The sequence below is a fragment of the Lingula anatina genome, chromosome 2, assembly GCF_051362555.1.
Source record: "Lingula anatina isolate TDL-2025a chromosome 2, LinAna3.0, whole genome shotgun sequence".
Taxonomy (NCBI): domain Eukaryota; kingdom Metazoa; phylum Brachiopoda; class Lingulata; order Lingulida; family Lingulidae; genus Lingula; species Lingula anatina.
Window position 1 is genome coordinate 49,020,028 of NC_141768.1, and position 22,593 is coordinate 49,042,620.

Genomic DNA, 22,593 nt, shown 5'->3' on the forward strand with positions numbered 1-22,593 from the left:
ACAATAGGGGAATGTTTACCCGAAGGTATCATGGTTCAAAGGCGATTTGCCGCTTTCTTATCCTCTTTATTTTGGATCCTAGTTTCAGATGAGCTAGAACTGGATGAGCTCTGTTCCAGTATGCCACAGCCTGAGACTGAGGGAGAAGATCTGGCGGAACAGCTGACAGAGGTAAAAACTTCAGACAGAAATACCACAAACTATTTACAGAAAATAATTTAACATTTTAGCAATTGATTAGCATTACCCATATTAACACCCCATTTATTTTACGTGCAATAAAGCTGTTATTTTTATCTGCCTAGAGAAAGACGCCTGAAAATGTGATGACTTCCCTAATGTTGCATGTTGGTACTATAATGTTCACTTTTTACTGTAATGAGAAAAAGACTGATAAAATATCTTCTAACTGCCCTCTAATTTGGATCTTTGCCAAAGTCCACATTCATTTCAAAAAGCAGAAACTGAGAAGTCAAAGGTGAACATATTTGCTCAAACTGTGTAATTTAGACACTAACAAAGCCTTGCAGTTGATATTGTAATCCCAGTGAAATAAAGCATACATGTGGCAAATCAAGTGAAAAATTAGGGCAGCTATAAAGCCGGATACTTTTCAAAGATCATGAAAGTAAAGGGTGCAGGGTTTGCAAACTAGACACTGGCTTATAAAATGACTTGAAAGAATGAGACAACAAATTAGGGCGTAGTCTTTGTTCTGTCTTTGTCTCAGACTTTCAGATAAAAAGGCCATACAAAATATTGTTTGTTGTCTCAGGAGATGAGTGAAGTTTGTTCAAACAACATCCACACACCAGAAAGTAATCCAATTTGTATTTGAACAGCAGGCTAATTTTACATTGGTTTGAAAGTCTTTCAGGAAGCTGTTTTTTTAGTGGGGCATGTCGGATTTCAACAGCTACATGCAGTGAGATTTGTTGGTCGTTATTCACTTGATTTGAGTCATTTCAGCAGAGTATTGATTGACTACTCTTTGTATACAACATATGCTATCAAATGGGAGGCCTTTTTAACAGGGAGTGAAAGTTCAAATATTGTGCAGAATATTGGACTCTAGTTCTCAGTGTCTTTTAGAATTTAAGGGGAGGATAACTGTTATATTAATTTATAATGACTGTCCTGAAAGAAGGACAAGTAAAAGGATTTGAGGGGGAAGGAGGAGGGGGGGGGGAGAAATGATTTATGTCAAATTGTCTTCAAATTTGTGAAAATATTTGTTAAAAAATATGTTCAATAATAAGGGTTAATTTTAAAATTAACCCTTTCAATTTTCTTTTTTCTGGTGTATGATGTTTTTTTTTTAATCTGAATTAGTTTATTTAATTATATGTCACAATAACTGATATTGCATTGCCTAAGGAAGTTGGAAAGGTGGGGGTGGGGTATTTAATGGTATTTTTAGATATGGCTCTGAGGACACACAGTATACGTACCATGTTAAATTATTGCCAGCACTGTTGACCACTGTAGTGAATACAAAATAAAATATTTAAAAAAAGCTATTTACACCTTAGAACTGTCAGTAAGCCCCACATGTGTAAAGCTGGTCTGTGGGGCCCTAACAGGTGTAAAAGGGTATATCTTCCTGGAGAAGATTACTCATATACCTGTATTGGAACTGAACAGGTATTACAAGGTATATATATTCCTAGAAAGAATTCCTAGGAGGCCAGTATTGGCTCTGAACAGGTATAGAGAGGTAAATATTCCTAGAGAGAATTTCTTGGAGGCCAGTATTGGCCCCGAACAGGTATAGAGAGGTAAATATTCCTGGAGAGAATTCCTAGGAGGTCAGACTTCATGAGGATAAAGATAGCATTTTCTACTGGTGATACATACATCTCTGTCTAGGTGAACATTTTCCAGGTAATAGAGTACAGGGCTTTTCACAATTTCCTGTCTTAATGAAAAAGATTGAACAAAAGCACAGCGAGCCCAGACTGATGAAAAAGGTTAAGAAAGTCAGTCACTAATTTGGTGCTTTTGTGGTTGACACTTATTTGAGAATTTGCTGTAAAAATCCTCCAGAACTTTGATGAGCTGCATTAAAAACAAAAAATCCAGAGTTCATAAATTTTTTAGGAACCCAAAAGATCAAGGTGCTTGAAACAGCATCCCACTTTCCCCAGATTATGAATCAGACCTCACATCTGCCACACCTAGACAGCAGGGATGTGAAACACAGACTTGTTTAAAGCAGAAATTTGTTTTAATCAGGAGTTTACAGAAATATGTAGTTTGACAGATATTAATGTTTTGAAGATTTACATATTGGTTATAAATTAACAATGGTGGAGAGAAAGTTACAAGAGATAGTTTTTCAACTGGAAATAGTCACCATAAAGACGGTAGGTTATAAACTGCTTCTTCTTAAACAGTTTTAGGAACAACTTGACAGATGTGGCGGAAAAATTGAATTATGTATTTTCATTCAGTATAAATGTCTGGGTCACTTTTCTTGGAGAATGATTAGACAACACCAGCCATTTTAACCATATTAATTCCTCTTCAAAATAAGTATATCACATCTTAAAGGGACCGTGCCCAGACCCTATCATTTTAACTGTGGATCGGTCTATCTCCAAGGGGATTCTTGCCAAATTGCTTTCAACTTAAGCAGCTTAGATGTCTGTCATGCCTACTGAAGCTGCTAGGGAATCCTCAGAGATGGATTGATCCTGTTAGTTCAATCTAGGTATAGGAACCCAGTCTAAGCATCACTGAGATGTGTATTCTTCCATATTTCCAGCTCCAGTCCATGATGTTGGAACTAAAGGATGGATTTGTCCACGCCATGGAGGAACTCTCCAAGATACAGAATGGAGACACCGCTGTACAAGAGCGCTACGAGGCGTCCAAGGTGGAGCAGGAGAAACAGCTGCAGGACATTAAGGATATGGTGAACTCACTGAAGGTAATGTATCCAGGGGGAGGGGGGGTGCACTGAGCTGTGAGCCAGGGGAGGTGGGCCACTGTGTTTGCTCAGAACTTTTTTATTAGACATCATTTGTGCAGTTTAAGGGTAAAAAAACATAATAAGCTCTTCTTGTTGAAATTGTGTATCATAAGAGTAATCAATTATGAATATTTGCATAGATGGGTATTTTTCATCCAAATCGATATCTTTTTTATTTTCCACTTACAAAAGATCATTATGTCTAGGACAGCATACCTGAGTACTCTTGTACCTTGAAATGTGCATTGTATTCCCCCCTCACCTCCCGGGTATATACTCCTCACATGTTAGGTATATACACCTCATCTCTCAGGTATATACACTTCACCTCTCAGGTATAGATACCTGAAGTACAGATCATATCCCAGTGAACTGGTGCAGGTTTTATTCTCATAGCCATGTTGGAAACATGCTTAGTGTACAATAAGTAAAGAATAAAACCAGGCACAGACTTGGCTCAGTGTGACTGATACAATAGGAAGGTGCTGAATAACACCATTGATTTCACTTGGATGACTCTATGAGGAGCATTCTCTACACTGAGAAGAGTCGATAACTAAGTTCAAGCCTCAGTTGATACAGCTTATTATCCGTGAACTAAGACTTTGCCACAGCCAGGGGTGTAGATGTATGTACACGGATTTGTTATTTTTTATTGTGGGTTTTTTGGCGATTTTAGTCGTTTGGGTATAATAGGATTTCTTCAATTCCGGCACAGTAAAATGGTACCTGCATTGAAATTTTTTAATACTGTATATGATCAACCAATTTGCCTTTTTTCTGAACATCATGTAATTTTCTACTTAATCCCACAATTTGAATAACTTTTGTGAATTCATGTCTGCTCTCATCTTTTATTTTCTAAGTTTTGTAAATACATAGCTGTCTATGATTGAGTTGATTTGACTAGTCAGTGTGATCTCTTCTGACATCTGCTACTGGAAATGTTAATGACTTAGAATTATGACTTAGAATTCAGAATTTATTGCAATATTTGTGTAACATACTTTCTTAAAGTGAACACACCACATGGACCCATAATTGTTATACAGATTTCTGGCCCAAGCAAGAGTAGTCTGATCCAGTAGAGAGAAGATGATGCTGCAACCTTCCATCCTTTGGTATGTTTATGAAAAGAGAGAGAGATGTTAGAGATTGGCTTATGTTGCAGAAAAAGTTTCATTTATGAACTATCTCCGTGATGTTATCCTAACTGTACTGAAGCCTGGAAGAAGCAGTGTAGAGCGTTAAGAATCCCTGGCTGGGCCTGTGATGGTAGTTGATAGAAATTTCTTTGGTTGACCTTTGCAACAGTGTCTGTAGCAGGGGCAATTTGAGGCTGTTTTCTGGATCTTCTGGAAGATGGTCAGACTTTCAAGTTTACATTGATGGGTATCTAATTTTTTCTGTCAGAAGACAGCCAAAAATAGAGAATACTCAACAAAGATAATTTGGAAGTCAGTCAGAAAATAGCTCTGGATCCCCCCCTGTGTAGAACTTTCTGCTTGATAATGCAAGAAGCTGTATTGAACACCACAGATAACTTTTGACTCACATCTTCTATAAACATGTCAGGCAGGTGGTGTGTCTGCGTATTAGAGAAAAAAAAACAGAACAGACATTTACTTCTTGCTGGAGTCTTACCTGGAAATTTACCAAATGTTTTAATACACTACTGGCGTCATTGCTTTTACGTTGCATAGGAAGATTATTGAATGATCAACATATCAATTTTTCATGCTCTCATTGCATCAGTGATATCTTTTGTTTTTGTTGTTAGCTGTTATAGGTTTTTTTAGTCATATATTGCTTATTTGGAGTGCATATTAAGAATAATAAGAAAGATAATTTTTTTCATGCCTTTGGGACTCATTTTAGTGCTTTTGGAAAGTTGAAAAGATGTAATAAATGATTTCACAAGCACAAAGTCAGCAATGCTGGAGTCAAAATTTGATATTCGTCACCGCTATCCTTTTATGGATTGGATAATGACAAATAAGTGAAGCATTAAATGGCTGATAGCAAGCACTGTGCCAGCACCTGGTTCTGTAGTGAGACTTTGTAGTTTGATATGTGACAGAAGTCACGTATTTGTAACTAGAATATGTCACATATATGACTGTGAAGTGCTCTCTCTTTGCTTCAGAAACCCCACCACCTGCACCTGGCTTTCATCTTGATGATATTTTTCCTTTTGTTAGTGTCTGAACTAATAGAAAATGTTGAGATCTGCAAGAAGAATTTAGATATTTTTCTTACTCAGAAACTACACAAAAAGCTGCAAGAAATTGAACAGCAGCATATGAAAAAAGCACTGTCTTTTATATCTCCTGCCACTCTGAGCTGATCAGGACACGGGGATGAACCTGCCATCATATCTCTTATAACTAAGCTAATTTGGCTCTGTTCACTGTTGTTTTACTATGGAAGGCAAATACAGAGCTTTCCACGACATCTGTATTCTGCCTCTCTGTAGAACACAGAACACTGGTCATGTTGATTTCTGTAGAGCACAGAGCTTCAGTAGAACACTGGCCATGTTGCCTGTTCCAGGGGCTCTTCTAGTCTTCTACCAAGTTCTTCAGACTTTGCTGTACCAGATATATTTTAGTTTTTATAATTTGACATATGAACTGCTTGGAAGACTTGCAGTCAACACAGAGGTATGAGGAATTAGATAATGAGGTAGACTTATCTAGTCTTCATGAAGGAGTTAGATTATGTGGTCTTAATTATGGAGTTGATACACTGTCATGTTGATAAGATGAGCTTGCAAAATTAGCTAAACGGTCAGTTTCTCTATATTTGTAATTGTGTTTGCTGTGTGTGTCTGTGTGTGTGTGTGTGTGTGTGTGTGTGTGTGTTTGTGTGTGTGTGTGTGTGTGTGTGTGTGTGTGTGTGTGTGTGTGCACATGCACATACATCACAAAGTATTCATAAACTTTCAAACAACATTTGTATAAAGTTTGTTTTCTGTCTCCCTCTCTTTAGGACCAGTTATAGATAAAGATTGTTTTATGTCTCCCTCTCTCTAGGACCAGTTATAGATAAAGTTGAATGTGTGCCTTTCTTCCTCTAGGACCAGTTCCAGTCAGTGTCCAGCCAGGTGATCACAGCTAATGAGAACCAGACTCACCTGAGACATCAGGTAGACAGACTCCAGCAGGAGAGAGAGGTGCTGCTGCAGGAGTTAGAGAGATCTGGAGCCATTTCTAACCAACTCAGGTAAAGTTATAGTTATTGTTCTCTAAGCTTGAGAGATCTGGAGCCATATCTAACCAACTCAGGTATGGTAATAGTTATTGTTGTCTAAGCTGGAGAGATCTGAAGCCATATCTATCCAACTCAAGTATAGTTATAGTTCTTGTTCTCTGAGTTGGAAAGATGCCCCTTCATTGTAAGCACATATTTTGCATTTTCTTTGCAGCTGCTAAACCACAGAATTCCATACTATACCACAGCCCAGGATCTTTGTACTCACTGTTCCTCTCTTATTTCCACTTTTAGGCAGAAGTTTGGTAATGGACTCCATTCTAGCGATGCCAATCATGTGACCAGCGACCATGACAGTGGGGTCGCCACAACGTACCGTCCAGACGTGTCTTCTCATGGAGACGCAACGCCCCCTATGATCTCGCCCATGGTCCGCCCCTTTATAGCAGGCCTTCAGAATGCTAACCGTAAGTTGATTTAAATTCAAACATCATTTGGGAAATAATTTAACGTTTTTTTTTTTTTTTTTTTTTTTTTTTTTTTTTTTTTTTTTTTTTTAGATTTTATGTCTTTTCACACTTTTTAGATATCATTTCTTTTCATTTACTATCTGTGCTTAGACTACTACGCTATCATATTATTGTGAACAGTGTTTTATTCATGTTTTTGGATATGTAAGACTCAAATTTGATGGGTACCTGTGTCACTTTGAAAATATTTTTTGTATATATAATTTGCAGGTCCTGAAGACAATTTTGAAGAGAATTATGACTCAGATTCATCTCTGATCGAGGCAGCCAATAAGAGTTTGAATCTCAGCCGTTCACTGGGTCAGAAGTGCCTGGATGTTGACCCGTCCAACTCTAGTGATGGCAGCGATAATGAGAAAGAAAATGTTTCTTCTGCACAGGTATTGTGCATTAATGTTCCTTGTGTATTGTGTTGTATAGCTATGAAGACACCAATTACCTGGTCTTTTTTCTTTCCAATATGTGTTATTTGACAAATAATAAGGTTCTGTAAGACTGTTTGATATCAATTTTAAATGATTTCATTTACTTACTGTTAAAGTATGTCTTTTAAAAATAGTAGTATATGCAAGACAAATATTTATCACATGTTAAATCACATTAACACATGTTAAATCTTATTATTATTATTACCATTTTATTAAAAATTTCAGGGTTTTTCATCACCAATGAACAGACACAAAAGTTCATTTTCACCAAAGAAACTTCCACCTCATGAATTATCGATTAGAGAAAGTGCGTATTGAACTGGTAGAATTATCACTTAGGTCACCTTTTAACTTTCAAGGCAGTTTTTTTAAAAGTTTTGACCTTTAAGCTTCTCATTTAATTCTAATAATTTTTAAACACATTTTTTATCATTTTATTTTCCAATCAAACTTTATTATTATTATTTTACATTGATATCACTCTTAAGAATTTGGACAGAATCCAATTTCTGATGTATATTTTAAATATACATACATGATTTTTTTTCCCTTGGAAAAGTGGAATTTTTAATTCTTTTATGATGGTTCCTAAGATTTGTCAAGGTTAGGTGTTGGGCCCCATGATAAATGTTCTGAGGTTTTTTTAAACCTATGCTTATGTCTGCATATATAAGCTGAATAAATTAATAATATTATTATCTAGAACTAAATAATGATATCTGTAGTACCCAGAGTTTTGATGAAGGTGTGAGACTATACATAAGACAGTTTTTATAATCCATGTTTTCTCTCTCAGCTCAGCGTTCCCGCGTTGCCAGGGAGCTGTTGGAGACGGAGAGGAAGTACTGTAGCAGCCTCTGGACCATCGTGGACACCTACTGCCAGCCAATCAAACAGTCCGGCTGTACTGGGGCCAAGGACATAAGGTTGGTGAAATATATAGATTTCTGTACTAGAAATTTCAAACAGTCTGTCTGTACTGGAGCCAAAGACATAGGGATGGTGAAATATGTATACAGAGTTCATATCTCCCTTCCTGTAGTCTGATGTTCCTATCTAGTGTGTACAGACTAATGAAATGTATGGATTTCGATATTAGAAATATTATAAAGAGTTCATATCTTTCTTTCTGTAGCCTGACATTTCCATCTAGTGTGTATGGGCTGATGAAAGATATAGATCTCTGTATTTGAAGTATCTATATAAATGTGACATTTGTCTCCCTATAGCTTGATGTTCTTGTCCAGTGTGTCCAGACTGTACAGTGTATTAAAAGTATCTATATAAATGTGATATTTCTCTCTCTCCCTATAGCTTGATGTTCTTGTCCAGTGTGTCCAGACTGTACAGTGTATTAAAAGTATCTATATAAATGTGATATTTCTCTCTCCATATAGCCTGATGTTCCCATCCAGTGTGTCCAGACTGTACAGTGTGTTAAAAGTATCTATATAAATGTGATATTTCTCTCTCCATATAGCCTGATGTTCCCGTCCAGTGTGTCCAGACTCTACAGTCTTCACTGTAACTTGCTGCACAAACTGGAGGAGAAGCTACTATACTGGAAGTGGCAGTGTGGGATTGGAGATGTATTCTCACGGTTTACAGAGACTAATGTGAGGGGTTTTCTACTATACAGCTGACATTAAAGACAAGATTTCAGTGCCGAGTGTCCATATTTGTAATATTGTGGTTATATAAGAGTATCTGTTTTGGAATATTTTAATATTGTCATTAGCATAGCCTTTATAATTTATAATTGTAAGGTATTTATCATTCCCTATATAAGTAATGTTTTGAAATGAGGAAACAATAAGTAAAAGACTTGGTTATATAGTGTCACAGTTCCGCAATGTACAGAATATTGCCTTGGTTTCAGTCTGAACTCCTGGGCACATACAAGATTTATGTCCATGATTTCCCCACTGCTATAGGGACCATCAATAAGTGGTACAGACAGTCCAGCAGGTTCAGGAAAGTACTCAAGGTAAAACTAACATCATTCATAATTATATCTGCTCTCATATCAGCTGTCAACTCTTTCTGAAAACAGTCAGCAATTTTAACACTGGTCAATTGTTGGTTTATTAAAGCAAAGCCTGTAAAAGTTGTAAATATGTTCATTTATTGGCCATTGTGTCTGTTTTGGTCCAGTATATTCTTAGACTGTCTAGAAGGGCTAATAGGCACAAACTGGGTATAGGGTAAAAACAACAAGAACACCCGATAAAATAAAACTCCCCCCCCCCCCCCCCCCCCAAAAAAAAAAAGAAAGAAAAAAAGTGGTTATTTGGAATTTCAATTGGTCAACATCTTGTCTTCTCCATCCAGACGTGTCAAAAACAACCAAGCTGTGAGGGTTTGGACTTGACTGCCTTCCTGCTGACCCCCATTCAGAGGATTCCCAGATATGTGTTGTTACTGAAGGTAGGTCTTAAAGACAACTCTACATGTATAACTTAGGATGTAGTGATGAAATTAGTTTGTGCCTTGACATCCATAAGAAGTTGTTATTTACAACCTTATGAATATCATATAATTATAAGCAGCATAAGTGTTACATCATCTGTTTCAGCAACTGCGTAAGTATACTGACCCTGAGCACCCAGACTATTACTACCTGGAGTCCGCCTTGGATTGTCTGGGGCACTTCTTGGCTCAGCTGAACAACTCCATTGAGCACTCCATGCAGCTGGTGGGGCTGGACGGGGGTGGGGCCAAACAACACAGGTAAGGACACTTGAACTGAAGTGGGGGGTGGAAGGGAAAAACAACACTGGTATGGTGTAGTTTGTTACACATTAGCTGCATTTGAAAGTGATGTTAAATGAAAAAAAAAAAACGTCAGGATGTGTTTATACTTGGCATTTAAATCCAATATTTGTTGAGTGGGCAATTTTATAACATTTTCTATAATCTTTTGTAATTAAAAGCCTTTCAGCTGTTACAATTTGTTTTAGCTGATTTTGGTTTTCATTTCTAAATGTCCTATCATCTCTGTGACAGGAAGCAGAGAAATGCAGCCAGTCTGCGCAGGTCCAGCTCTAGCAGCCATGATGGTTTTCCTCTGTCCAGTACGACCAGGGACAGCGGTGTCCACTCTGTAGTAGACACACACGGAGGCAGGAGGTCAGTGGCTCTGCTTTGACCAGTGTGATGATGGGTGTGCCAGTGTGCTGTCATCTTAACTAACACAATCAGAGTGTGATGATGGGTGTGCCAGTGTGCTGGCATCTCAACTAACACAATCAGAGTGTGATGATGGGTGTGCCAATGTGCTGGCATCTCAACTAACACAATTGGTTTGAAGCTTGTTTTATTTGAGTGGAATTGATTGGAAGATTCCACATTTAAAATGCTCTTGAAAGTAAATTTTAGAGTTATTAGTACCACCAGCGTGTACGCTGGCGGTACTCATGGTTTTAGTCCCGACCCGTCTCGTCCGGCTCCGCCGGCTCCGCCGGCTCCGTTGGCTCCGCCGGCTCCGCTGGCTCCGTAAGCTCCGCCGGCTCCGCGTACTGGCGCCGGATACAAGTCACCGTTACCGCTTCTCCTCCTAGACCACAAGGACCCCTGTCCCCATCTCTTGGATTTAGGTCACATATAACCTCAACTTGAACCCCCAGGTTTTTTTGTCTCAGTCGGTGCATTGACCTGGGCGTGACGCTCGTTGCAATGCACCCTTGTCAAAATTTTTGAAAATTCAATGCCAATTATCTACCCTACGGAAGGAATTATGGGAAAAATTTCTACAGACGGCTTTCCAAAAGTCATATGTGTAGATTTCAAATATGCCCTTGGATTTGACCTTTGACCTTTATTTCAAGGTCAAACGGGCCAAAATTTTCAAAAAAATGAAATTTTTTACGAAAAAAAATATTATTTGCACTGTTATTCAGACACTACACAGACTTAACCAATAATTATATTGGAAAGTGTTACCCTTTGGGTCATCTTTCATCTCCATGAATTTGGGGTCAATCGGTGCATTTTCTTGGGAGTAGCGGCCATAAGATACCGAAACTAAAAACTGTCTCTAATTCAGGAACCGTTAATGCTAGCGACCCGTTCTTTTTTGCATTATGTAGAGCATGTAAAGCCCAACACTGAGAGTGGTCTCCGTTTTTTTTGTATTTCAAAGGGTTTTCGTGTTATGCTGTATTAAAAAGTACTTTGTGGTGGCACATTATTGTAACTCGGAATTGTAACATTTAGTCCCTTATATCTCCAAAACTGGCAGAGGTGGTCAATAGTTATTATTTAAGTTGAATAGGAAGTCATTTACTTGGAATCTAGATGTGACCTTGAAATTGACCTTTGACCTACTTTTCACTATGAACTGAACTTTGCAAATTTTTGTTCCGTTTAATCTCCAAAACTGGCAGAGATAGGTCCATAGTTACAGTTGAACTTGAATAGGAAGTCATTAGAGGCAATTTACTCTGACCTTGACGTTGACCTTTGACATACTTTTTATCATGAACTGAACTTTGCAAATTTTTGTTCCCTTTTATCTCCAAAACTGGCAAAGATTCGCCCATAGTTACTATTGAATTTGATTAGAAAGTCATTAGAGACAATTTATTGTGACCTTAAAATTGACCTTTGACCTACTTTTCACCATGAACTGAACTTTGCAAATTTTCATTCCCTTTTATCTCCAAAACTGGCAGAGATAGGTCCATAGTTACTATTGAACTTGAATAGGAAGTCATATACTGGCAATCTAAGTGTGACCTTGAAATTGACCTTTGACCTACTTTTCATCATGAATTGAACTTTGCAGATTTTCTTTCCCTTTTATCTCCAAAACTGGCAGAGATAGATCCATAGTTACTATTGAACTTAAATAGGAAGTCATATACTGGCAATATACTGTGACCTTTAAATTGACCTTTGACCTTCCTTTTACTATGAACTGAACTTTGCAAATTTTCGTTCACCTTTATCTCCAAAACTGACAGAGATAGGTCCATACTTACTATTGAACTTGAATAGGAAGTAATACACTAGCAATCTGTGACCTTGAAATTGACCTTTGACCTACTTTTTATGATGAACTGCTTTTTGCATGTTTTCTGGCCTTTAAATCTGCAAAATTGGCAAAGAAATGCCCATGGTTGCTATTGAACTTGAATAGAAATTCATATACTATGATATTGAAATTGACCTTTGACCTACTTTTTCACCATGAACTGAGCTTTGCATATTTTCTTGCCTCTCATATCTTTAAAACTAGCAGAGATGTGCCCATTGTTTCCCCAAGGTTTTCTCTTTTGTCAGCATATATGCACCATTGACAACACATTTCAAACCAATAGGCCTTTTGTCTAGAGAATACAGTAGTGATCAAGGGTAGGAAAATGCAAGTCAATTCGAAAATCTGCTTGATTGTACCATTTTTAGTTATATTTTTTTGCATATTTTGAGAACTCTTGTTGATTGCATCTTATAGAGCTTCTCAAACACAAGACTGGTGATGGTGTCCCTTTTAGGAGGGGGGGGTCCATACGAATGCGCTTACTCCAGCTGGTGGTACAATATCCGGAGGCGGTATCGCCTCTCTGATCCTCTAGTTTAAACATGTGAATGAGATGAATAATTCTTCCTATAGCACCACAACCCTGGTGTTGTTGTCATTTTAAGATGAGGGACATTAGAGATTGAAGTTTGTAGATATCAAAATTATGTATATGGAATGATACCTTGTCTGAGTTAACAACTTACTAACTTCAGTTATAAATACATAGAATATATTGTTTTTATTTCAAATGTGTTGTTGTGTCTATCAACCACACCCAGTAACTGTATAGTAATTTGCCTGTGGTCTGTGTTGTTGCACTAACACCAGCTTCACTAACCTATTACTTGTTTCAGATCACATTTAGTCGATTTTTAGTGATTATTTTGTTGAAACCCCACTAACACATGTTTTTGTCAATTACATTGATATTTTATAGGTTTAGAAACTACTTCAGAGAGGCCTACAAAATATTAAAAGGGTATTGAATGGCATTGTGGTATTGACTGCTTTGGGATTGTTTATTTTGCTGTTCACCTGTTAGAGCAATAATGTTTTACATTAGTGATTGTGGTGTGTGTGATACTTCCTGCTTTACCATTTTAGCATTTTGTTTTATTTATATTAGAAATGAAATATACCCAACTCAGTTATGTTGAAGGTGGTGAGTCTTGTTTAGATAATGAAATGATAATAGTGAGTTGCTGTGGTGATATGAGTGCATGTAACAGGTCCTGGGGATGGAATAGCAGTTAGAAGTGAGGTCGGGGTATTGTTATTGTTATACATAGCAATAAGACATGAGCAGTACGTAGGTTTCAGAGGATGTTTGCATGGTCTCTGCAATACAGTATTAGAACAGCATTGAAATTGTTAGGATGGTCCCCAGTATGTAATGTATTTACAGAAACTTGCATTCATGTATTTTGATAGATAACAGTATATATACCTAGTGTTGTAATAGGTTTTATGATTATCTTAGGAGACCTGACAGTGAAGCAGTAGAATACCTTAAATGAACAAAACATAACCTTAATGAAACCATGCTTGCTCATCACTTTTCTCTCAATTCATGTCTTCTTTGTCTTACAAAGAATGTATGTGAGTGGCACTTAGAACAGTTTGTGTTGATAAAATTGTTTTGTTTCTGAAACTATTAAGTGTTTGATTCAATGAGTGATATTCAAAGTGAATCACTAAAAAAAATTTCCCTTGAATATATTTGTAATCAATAAATCCAGATATATTTCTGTATCAAGGAACATCAAAGTTGTCTCTCTGTCTTTCCAGATATCAGTTGTCAGTGTTCAAGAACCCCGGCAGACAAGTAGGTCACCAGTCAGACAGTAGTGACTTTGCCATGGACCCCCACTCTATTCCCATCCCGCGGGACAAGCACAAGTCTTCCCATCACATGAATGGAGGCACTGCAAGCCGAGATTCTACGTTTTCACACGACGGCCCAAATTACATCAAGAATAAAAACAGGGACAAGCCACGCAAGTCAAAGAGCAAGAAGGGGCACAGGAATGAGTTAAGTTTTGAAGCCTTGAGCACAAGTAATGGAACAAGATTCCACGCTGCAGAGGGGGAAGACTATGGCAGTAATGGACGGAATAGGAGAAAGAATCTCCGCTCTAAATCTATGGCTGAGCAGATCTCAGAGACGAGTTATCGTAGCAGACTGGCGGAGGGAGGAGAGGAGGAGTATGGTGAGGCAGGGACAGCAAGGAAGAAGCCCCACAGGTCCAAGTCCAGTACCAGACCTGCCAGTGATTATCTCAGTATCTCCATGAGGGACCTGGTTGGGGAGACATCTGACGGGAGTCTGGATATGGAGAAAATGGCCCCCGATGGTGCCTCATTTCACCGCAGCTTGCCTCGGTTACCTAAAGACTATGGAATATATGGAGAAGACGACAGTGTCATAGACGAGCCTGCATATATGCCCTCCATGGCCACCAAGGATGTCCCAACCAGGAAAGCTCAGAAACTGGGGCTTATTCAGAAGTCCAAGAGTCACGGGGATTTTCTTCAAGAGGACGCTGCCAGTCCTACTCAGTCTCATCTGAACATAGTTCTTGCCAGGAGTCTCACAGAAGCCCATGTTAACAATATAGGAGAGTCTGGTATTATTACAGATGGTGAGGCCAGTCCTTCACCTCTACGCAAACATTCAATGCAGGTCAACAGGACCGCCATGGTCAGCCAGCAGGAGTTCCCGGACAGGGTGCGGGAAAATGTCTGGAACGATGACCCTGAGCAAAGTTATGTTCCTCGAGACCCATCACTGGTGAAAGAGGAGAAGGGAAGAAGAAGGAAGTTGAAAGAGAAGAGGAAAGATCGTCAGAAGCAAGTGGTTGAGAACCTGGCGTCTCGTCCTGTCAGTGGAGGGGGGTTGAAGAAGAAGAGGTCTCTGAGGGATTCTTTGAGGAATATTTTCTTTCGAAAGAGGTAAGATTGGTATGAATGATGGAAAACTTTAATTAATTGTCCCTGTGAAAAAAGTGTACAAAAAATTTTGCATAATCAACGTAATTTAGAAATAAAATAATGAAAACATAGGTAGGAAATAAATGCAACATTCACAGTGATTGTATTTTGGGGGTTTGATGTCCCCACATGGCAACAAAACTTTTCTTATAAAATTTATCCCTGACAATCAGAATACATTATATCATATTGAAGATAAGAAATATGCTTAAACTAATTAAATGCATTTTGAAAATGGGGAATAAAAGGTTTGGAATATTTGAATAGAGAAAAGTAAGAGAAATCCTGGTTTATGTGTGCTCTATTCAACTATGCCTCTTTAGTGGCTATGAGCCCACCATTGATCTCTGCCCTGAGGAGGAAAGTAGTGAGGAAATAATACCCAAGTTTCCTTCTGAAACGAGGGTTTAAGTAAGTAAGTAAAGCATGGTCGGGAAGTCACACTTTAATATTATACTTCATTTACAAAAGGTTCTGAGCAGCTAGTTATCAGAACAAGATCAGGCGCACTTTGGAAGTTGTTTTAAATATGTTTTATTTCAGTTGTTCACTTAGCTACTGGTATTTATTTTTTTCACAAGCAGATTTTTAAAGGTGTAAGGTTTGCACAACTTCCAGCTTAGGCAATTGATTATTGTTGTTTTATGGCTGGAAACTAAGCTTTTATAATGAACTGTGAATTAGCTTTTGTTGTGGAGAAAGGATAATGTTAGCAAGTTTCTTTTCTTTCTTTCTTTTTTATTTTATTTTATTTATTATTATTTTATTATTTTTTTTTTGCTTGGGGAAAATATGTAACATAAAAGATCAACTATTATGTCAGCTCTTAATATTGTGGCTACATGTCTTTCATCATTTTTTTCTCTGTTTTCTTACGTCCTGTATGGTTATTACGAAAGTACCATTTTAGGTTATATTTTTTATTTTTTCACGTCATAAAGTGTTTATTGAATATTTTGTAAAACATTAGATTAACTATAAAACTCCTGGAAAAACAAAGCTTCTGGCATATCTGCTTTAACAGAGGTATGAGAGAAGAACTGTTTGGAAGTAGTCACCCCCCCCCCCCCCCCCAAATAAATAAATAAATAAATAAATAAAATAAAATAAATAATAATTATTATTATTATTCAAAAGGCAGTTCAAATGATAATATAAAATGTATTTTATTTCAGGGGTAATTCTAGCAAGGTAGTGGAAATCGACCCTCTAGGCCAGACAGTAGACCTTTCTTATCTAAACCAGTCTGGGAGTTTTGAAGAGCCAGACAACGGAGAAAGTTATGAATTCAGTCGGACATTTGAGGATGAAAATGGAGATCCTTGCAGTGCAGTCTGATCTCCACACACCTGTGCTAGAGACTCAAAGTTCAAGAGGCCAAAATGAGCTCATAATTACTTCTACTATGTGTAAGGAGGTAGAATATCTTTGTTATAAAATAGCATGTTTATATGGGAATAGGCACTGGGTGCTTCTATTGTTTATTAAGTAACAAAAGTTAACATACAGTTTATTTATATATGTCAGTTTGTTTTGGAAAGAATTGTTTTTATTTCTTTGTCAGGTTTAATTCTAGAACATAGGTCAAACGACCACAGTGCTGTACACAGGATCAGGTAGATCTTGGAGTAATGTCATTTTATATGGAACATCAGGCAACTTTCGTTTTTTGTCAAACTGACTGTTAGTTGTAGTCAGTTCACTAACTATGAGCATTTTTTAAAATCTGTTCAAAAATGTCATTGTCTTAGACCCAACAAGTTGGCAGGATTTTAATGAATTGCCTTAAAAACAAACATTGTATTTGACAGTTCAAGCAATGAATTAAGTGCAATGGTTGACAAGAAAGAGGGGAACATGTTCCCTAGTAACTGTTTGAAAAACTTTTATTACATCTTCAGAAAAATAAGTTTGTAAAACTTTGTTCCCTTTTTATTTGCCTGGGGCCTCAGCAGCTTGATACTATTTGGATGAGGATGAATTCCTGAAAACTTGATAATTGAAATATCTACAGATTTTATTGCAAGATGTTAGGCTTGTTAATTTTTTCCATTTATTTATTTTTATTCTTTTTTAAGCAGATGGGGCTGAGAGCTAGCACCCAAATGTTTCATGTCTTTATTTATACCAATGAGAGGGGAATCTGCAAGTAAATATAAAAGATGATGTGAAGAGTACGACCCTCCATAGTGTTGTATGTGAACTAGGCAATACTAGGGTGACATTTCAGAGAAAGCTAAGTCATACTCACATGTACCTCAACTATGGTATGCTAGCATTTTTTTACAATAAGAACAATGTCACATATTTAAGATGTTATTAATTACACTACAGCAATAAAAAAAGTGTGCTGCAGTTTCATAATTGTGTTCTAACAATACTCAATGTTTTCTGGACTTTGTTCCTGTTTGCTTCATTTTTATGACACGAATTGAGAAACTGACAAATAAATGATGTGCTTTCTTTGTAAATATATTTTACCATAACTAATTAATCAAAATGTAAGTTAACCTAATTTTTGTATATATTATGAATAGATCTTCAATCCCTCATGTACTCTACATTAACTTTATTTCTCTCAAAAATGCTGGCAGATCATGAATGCTTTGAAGCCATTTGTACATTATTAGAATTATTGCAGGTTACACTTATTCATGTTATTGTGCTTACTAATACTGTTAGAATGAAATTAATTTATTTGAATATAATGAAAGGTATTTATTACTTTATTGAAGGACCCGTCCGTTTTGAAACAAAGAATTGGAAAGCAACTTTCCTTGCCAAAGAGATTTCTTTTACAATTGTGTTCAAGTTTTAGTGATATTTCACATCCAGTAAGCTGAAACAGCAAGGCTACATCTATTGTTGTATTAATATCATTACGTACCAGTATACATTTTATGTTTTAGATTGTAAATAAATAATAACCATGAGATTAAATCACTTTTTCTTTGCTTGTTTTTGGAATTTATTAAAGAAGAAACTTTAACTGAGGCACGAATATTTAAGAGAAAGTCAAGATTCCTATTGTCATAAGATGCACTTTCATGCACACAACTATTAAGTTTGTTGCCCAGACTGAAGTACCAAAGAAGACTACGTCTACTTGCACTTGTAGTAAGCTTGAGGCAAGCTGGGATACATTGTTTAAGAAATAAGATGCCATACTACCCATAAAGGCCCATTACAAGTTGACAACTGACATCATTTTAAAAATGTTTATTTCAACTAAAACTTCAAAATGCCTTCCTTGAACTGTTTCCTCACATCTCTAATCTCTGCTTAGCCCATTTCAGAACTTCCTTCTTGAAGGGAAAATCAAAAACTAAAAGGATATGAATAATGCATAACTTGAAAGTCTTAACATGTGTTGATGTTCTGGAACAACTTTTATGAAATAAAAAGTACATGTAAACTTTCAAACTAACATCCTTCCAGCAAGAAAGTTCAAATGAAGCACCAACAGCTCCTATCTACTGATGCACGGTGAAGCACTGGATGTGTTAGATGTGACTGAGCTTCTCTAACACATCTGTCACACCTGCTTCTACACAGGTCTCTGTGACACCAGCTACTGTGTCAGTTTTCTTGCTCTTCTTTTTCTTCAAGGTGGGTAACTTAACCTGTAAAGATGGCTTAATCTTGCCTCTCTTAGCTACTCTGATAACACTTGATACAACATCATCGACAAGATCCTTCTTTTCCCTTTTTCGCTCTTTTTTCTTCTTTTTAGTTTTGTCTTTAGATGGTTTAGATCTTTGTCTCATCTTTTTGTTCCCCATATCACCGTGTTCTGTTTCTTTATCTACTGAATTTTCATCCTCTCTTTTTTTCTTCTTTGACCTTTTAGCAGGTTTTATTTCTTTATCAATAGATTCCTGATTTGTTCTCTTTCTCTTCCTGGGCTTTTTAGCAGGTTTTGAAGGATCATGGGCTCTTTTCAGATGTTTGCTCAGATCAGATGAAGACATGTAATTACTGGGACATATCTTACATTTGAAAGGTCTCTCCCCTGTGTGTGTTCTCTCGTGAATGGTTTTAGCTGAAGCAGTGGCGTACCCCATCTGACAGTAAGAACACTTATGTGGCCGTTCTCCCGTGTGTATGTAGCCATGAACCACCAGTTCTTTCCTGGTGCAGAAACGTTTTCCACATTCAGAGCACAAATATTTCTTCATCCCAATGTGAATTCTGTTTTCGTGCACGGTTCGCTCAGCTGACCTTGCAAAGGTCATGTCACAGTAACGACACTTATGAGACTTGACCTCCAGATGTCTTCTCTGATGTATATACCAGGTATGTTTACTAGCAAATGCCTTTCCACACTCCTGGCATGCTATCTGATCTTCCCCATGCTCCAACATGTGATCATCTAGTTCAGCTTGGGATACAAGTGTCTTTCTGCATACTTTGCATGTCAGACGAATACAATCTTTGTGGTGGTCTTCCAAGGCCTCGAAATTTAAAAAGTTGCTGGAACAATTTCTACAGGTGAAAGCATCCTGATGACTTAACCAATCTTTCATAATGGATTCTAGGGTATTCTGGCCCACTTTGTGTTGTTTAATCATGTGTTGTCTCAAATATTGTCTTTTTGAGAATACAGTATCACACCCTGACTTGGGGCAGTGATAACTTCTGTCACCATCACAACTATCACCAGTATCCATGTCAACATGACAACCATCACCAGTGGGTGTGTCACCATCACAACAATCACCAGTGGGCCCTATACCTTTATTTTCCACACTATTTACTTTCTTGTCATTTTCTATCTTTTCTTTATTATTTACCTTTTTATTCTTTTCCCCTTTTGGCAAACTTTCATTACTTTCAGATTTCCTAGGGAGGGTGAGAGTTAATTTAAATGATGCATCTGATTTTTTGTCCGTGTTTGTAAAATTTTCACTATCTACTTCTATATCAGGGTCAGGGGCTTCATCAGCAGTGCAGGGTGACTCCCCTCTGATGTTACCCCCCTGGGCAGAGACCACACTAGAATCCACTTTAGATTTTTCTTCTTCATTACTAAGTTTCATAAAGTCACTTTCTTCATTAAATAAAAGAATATCATTGTCTTTGTTATGTTCTGGAGAAAAGGTAGGAGTTTCAGCAGAGCCACTGCCACATTTAGAGTCATCAGTTGAAGTTCTTTTCATATAATACTGTGATTTATCAACCTTCAGAACTTTACATGAATCACTCTGCTGACCAGCAGTCACAGATGGTCTACTTTGTTTGTTAACTATATTTTTCTTCCCTATCATTTTCACAACAGAATTCTGCATGTCAGTTACTGTAGAACCATGGCCATTTATCTCTGTAGTAGCTGACTGGGGCTCTTTCTTCTTAACAATGTCCAAATCCTTACATTTTACACTGTAACCATCTGACTCTATACAAATATTAATCTCCTCACTGGTTGCTAGTTGAAGGCTTTTTTCCTCCTCAGTAACTTCAGCACAGGAGAAAGGATATCCAGACTCCATGTCCACCAAATCAAAGGTCTTCCCAGGGGTTTCCACATCACACGGGGTGCTGCCAACATTCTGACATGAGACCTCCAGCAGACTTTGGTCAGCTCCCATAAAAACATTACTATTACTTTCACTAGATGTGTTTAATGGCAGAGATGGCTTTAGGTTTTCCTTAAAACTATCAGAACTACGATCAAGAGGTTCTGATGAGCAGTTACCTTCACCTTGCACTAAACTATCATCATTTGCAATAATAAAGGTGTCTGATTTTTCCTTGACACATTCTCCACTTATTTCTGACTGAGGTACTTCATTCAAATCCACAACTCTTGGAAATACAAAGGTAGTTGATACCACTAGATGGGAATCTTTTACAGTTTTTGCACTGAAACGTTCTGCAAACTTCCTGTGAGCTTCTTCAATTACTCTCAACATATCAGCAGCAGCATCAGTGCCTTTTTCAAACTTGCTGTTAGTGGAATGCATATATTGTTGATCCTCCCTGTCTTTACTAACAGCAGCTACTGCACATAGTGGTGTGATTTCTCCATCTGTACCCTTAGCTCTACCTCCACTGCTAGGACCTACAATACAGGAGCCATCATTACAGGAGGTGTCTGAGTCAGTGTCACACCCAGAACAAGAACAACAAGAGCAACTAGAGCCACAGTCAGAAGAAAAAGAAGCATCAAAAGTCCTGTCAGTGTCCATCTTGTAAATGTTCCTGAGGGTGGTCAGCAACACTTGACCAAACTTCTCACCTGCAGAAAGGGGTCAGGAAATCACCTAAAAATACAAGTTTCTTCCATTACTGGGTTAAAACATTAAATAGTGTCATTAGTGAAAATACATCTTAGAGGAAAATTTTATCATCTGCAAAAATCCATGATTTTTCAGCAATATAATACTCAGTATATGAATTTATTTAAAACTTATTATTGACCCCCAAACAACAGACCTATTAGTACTTAGATAGTGAACAGAGAGAGATCTTGAATGAATTAAAAGTCACTGTTCCACTTATTCTGTACTACTGCTGGTGTAAGATCTGCTTTGAAAAAGCGTCGTCGTATCCAAGACTAGCAGGAAAATTTGTGTGTCAGCAATCATTTTTGTTTTTGTAATAGTTAAATGGTCAGAGATAGTGAGAGGTCTTGCCTTAATTTTTGGCGTAAAATGCTTGTTTCTTACCAAAGGCAAGCCCTCATTCCACCGTGTTTCAAACTTTCAAGACATTTAATACCAAAGTCCTCGCTAAATTGTGTCGCACCTCATGTATATATAATATAATTCGCATTTCAAGAGCTTTTGTATCTATTCAAGCGCTAGTTCGATAAAGTTTTAGTCCTTTTTATGCAATTACTACCAGTTTAGATGCGTCACATCTGGTCTTGAGAAATTGTAATTTAGGGTGGTAAGCCTAAAATTGAGGCAAACGGTAGAGTTACCAATACTATTACCAACCCCGGCCTACAAATTGTTTAGTTATTACACATTAACTAGGTATTAAAACCAAAACTGGTTATGCTTGCCGCCTCAACAAACCTTAAACTATTTTGACTGCTTCTGCAAAGGTGAAAACAAGCCAAACAGCAACGCCGTGAAATAAAAATTACATGACTGAAAGCGCGAGCTGAGAAGCTACCGCGTTAAGTGGGGAATTACCTTGCCACCGATGTTACATATGTAACGCATTTGCCAAGCGAGTCCTTGCTGTGAACTAGGATCCAAAAATAATTATCTTTGGATCCTAGCTGTGAAGCATCCCACTCGCGCTGAACTGTCACCTTGATTAGTTAACAAACCGTGTAAAACAGTCTAATAACCAAACTCGACTATCAAACCAGTATACCATAATGCAAAAAAAAAAAAAAAAAAAAAAAAAAATCAGCTCCATATTTTTCAATGAATTTCTTAAAACCATACCTTACAGATTACAAAATGTAATCTTCAACTA

General features: G+C 37.3%; 2 protein-coding genes across 5 annotated transcripts in view; one reads left to right on the plus strand and one right to left on the minus strand.

The window, feature by feature from the left end:
- The window catches only part of LOC106181521 (uncharacterized), a 31,608-nt gene extending 13,509 nt beyond the window's left edge, over positions 1–18,099 (plus strand). For 3 of the 4 annotated variants that reach the window (XM_013565931.2, XM_013565929.3, XM_013565928.2), the window contains exons 3-16: positions 89–171; positions 2,768–2,932; positions 6,054–6,199; positions 6,482–6,654; positions 6,928–7,097; positions 7,371–7,452; positions 7,942–8,071; positions 8,626–8,761; positions 9,025–9,132; positions 9,477–9,572; positions 9,721–9,875; positions 10,152–10,274; positions 13,957–15,120; positions 16,335–18,099. In XM_013565931.2, the coding sequence (XP_013421385.2) occupies positions 89–171; positions 2,768–2,932; positions 6,054–6,199; positions 6,482–6,654; positions 6,928–7,097; positions 7,371–7,452; positions 7,942–8,071; positions 8,626–8,761; positions 9,025–9,132; positions 9,477–9,572; positions 9,721–9,875; positions 10,152–10,274; positions 13,957–15,120; positions 16,335–16,497 (2,894 nt within the window). In that variant the 3' untranslated portion in view covers positions 16,498–18,099. Of the gene's footprint in view, positions 1–88; positions 172–2,157; positions 2,367–2,767; positions 2,933–6,053; positions 6,200–6,481; positions 6,655–6,927; positions 7,098–7,370; positions 7,453–7,941; positions 8,072–8,625; positions 8,762–9,024; positions 9,133–9,476; positions 9,573–9,720; positions 9,876–10,151; positions 10,275–13,956; positions 15,121–16,334 lie in introns of those variants that run through there. The other variant, XM_013565933.3, reaches the window with a different exon arrangement.
- Positions 18,100–18,363: 264 nt separating this feature from the next.
- Positions 18,364–22,339, minus strand: LOC106181522 (uncharacterized). The gene is made up of 2 exons (XM_013565935.2): positions 22,182–22,339; positions 18,364–21,422 (listed from the first exon to the last, which is right to left on the minus strand). Exon 2 carries the CDS (start codon positions 21,345–21,347, stop codon positions 18,663–18,665), a length of 2,685 nt encoding a protein of 894 aa, XP_013421389.2. The 5' UTR covers positions 21,348–21,422; positions 22,182–22,339; the 3' UTR covers positions 18,364–18,662.
- Between the last annotated feature and the right edge of the window lie 254 nt (positions 22,340–22,593).

Coding starts and splice junctions, on each gene's coding strand:
- LOC106181522 (XM_013565935.2), bottom strand. CDS start 21,347: ATGGACACTGACAGGACTTTTGATGCTTCTTTTTCTTCTGACTGTGGC.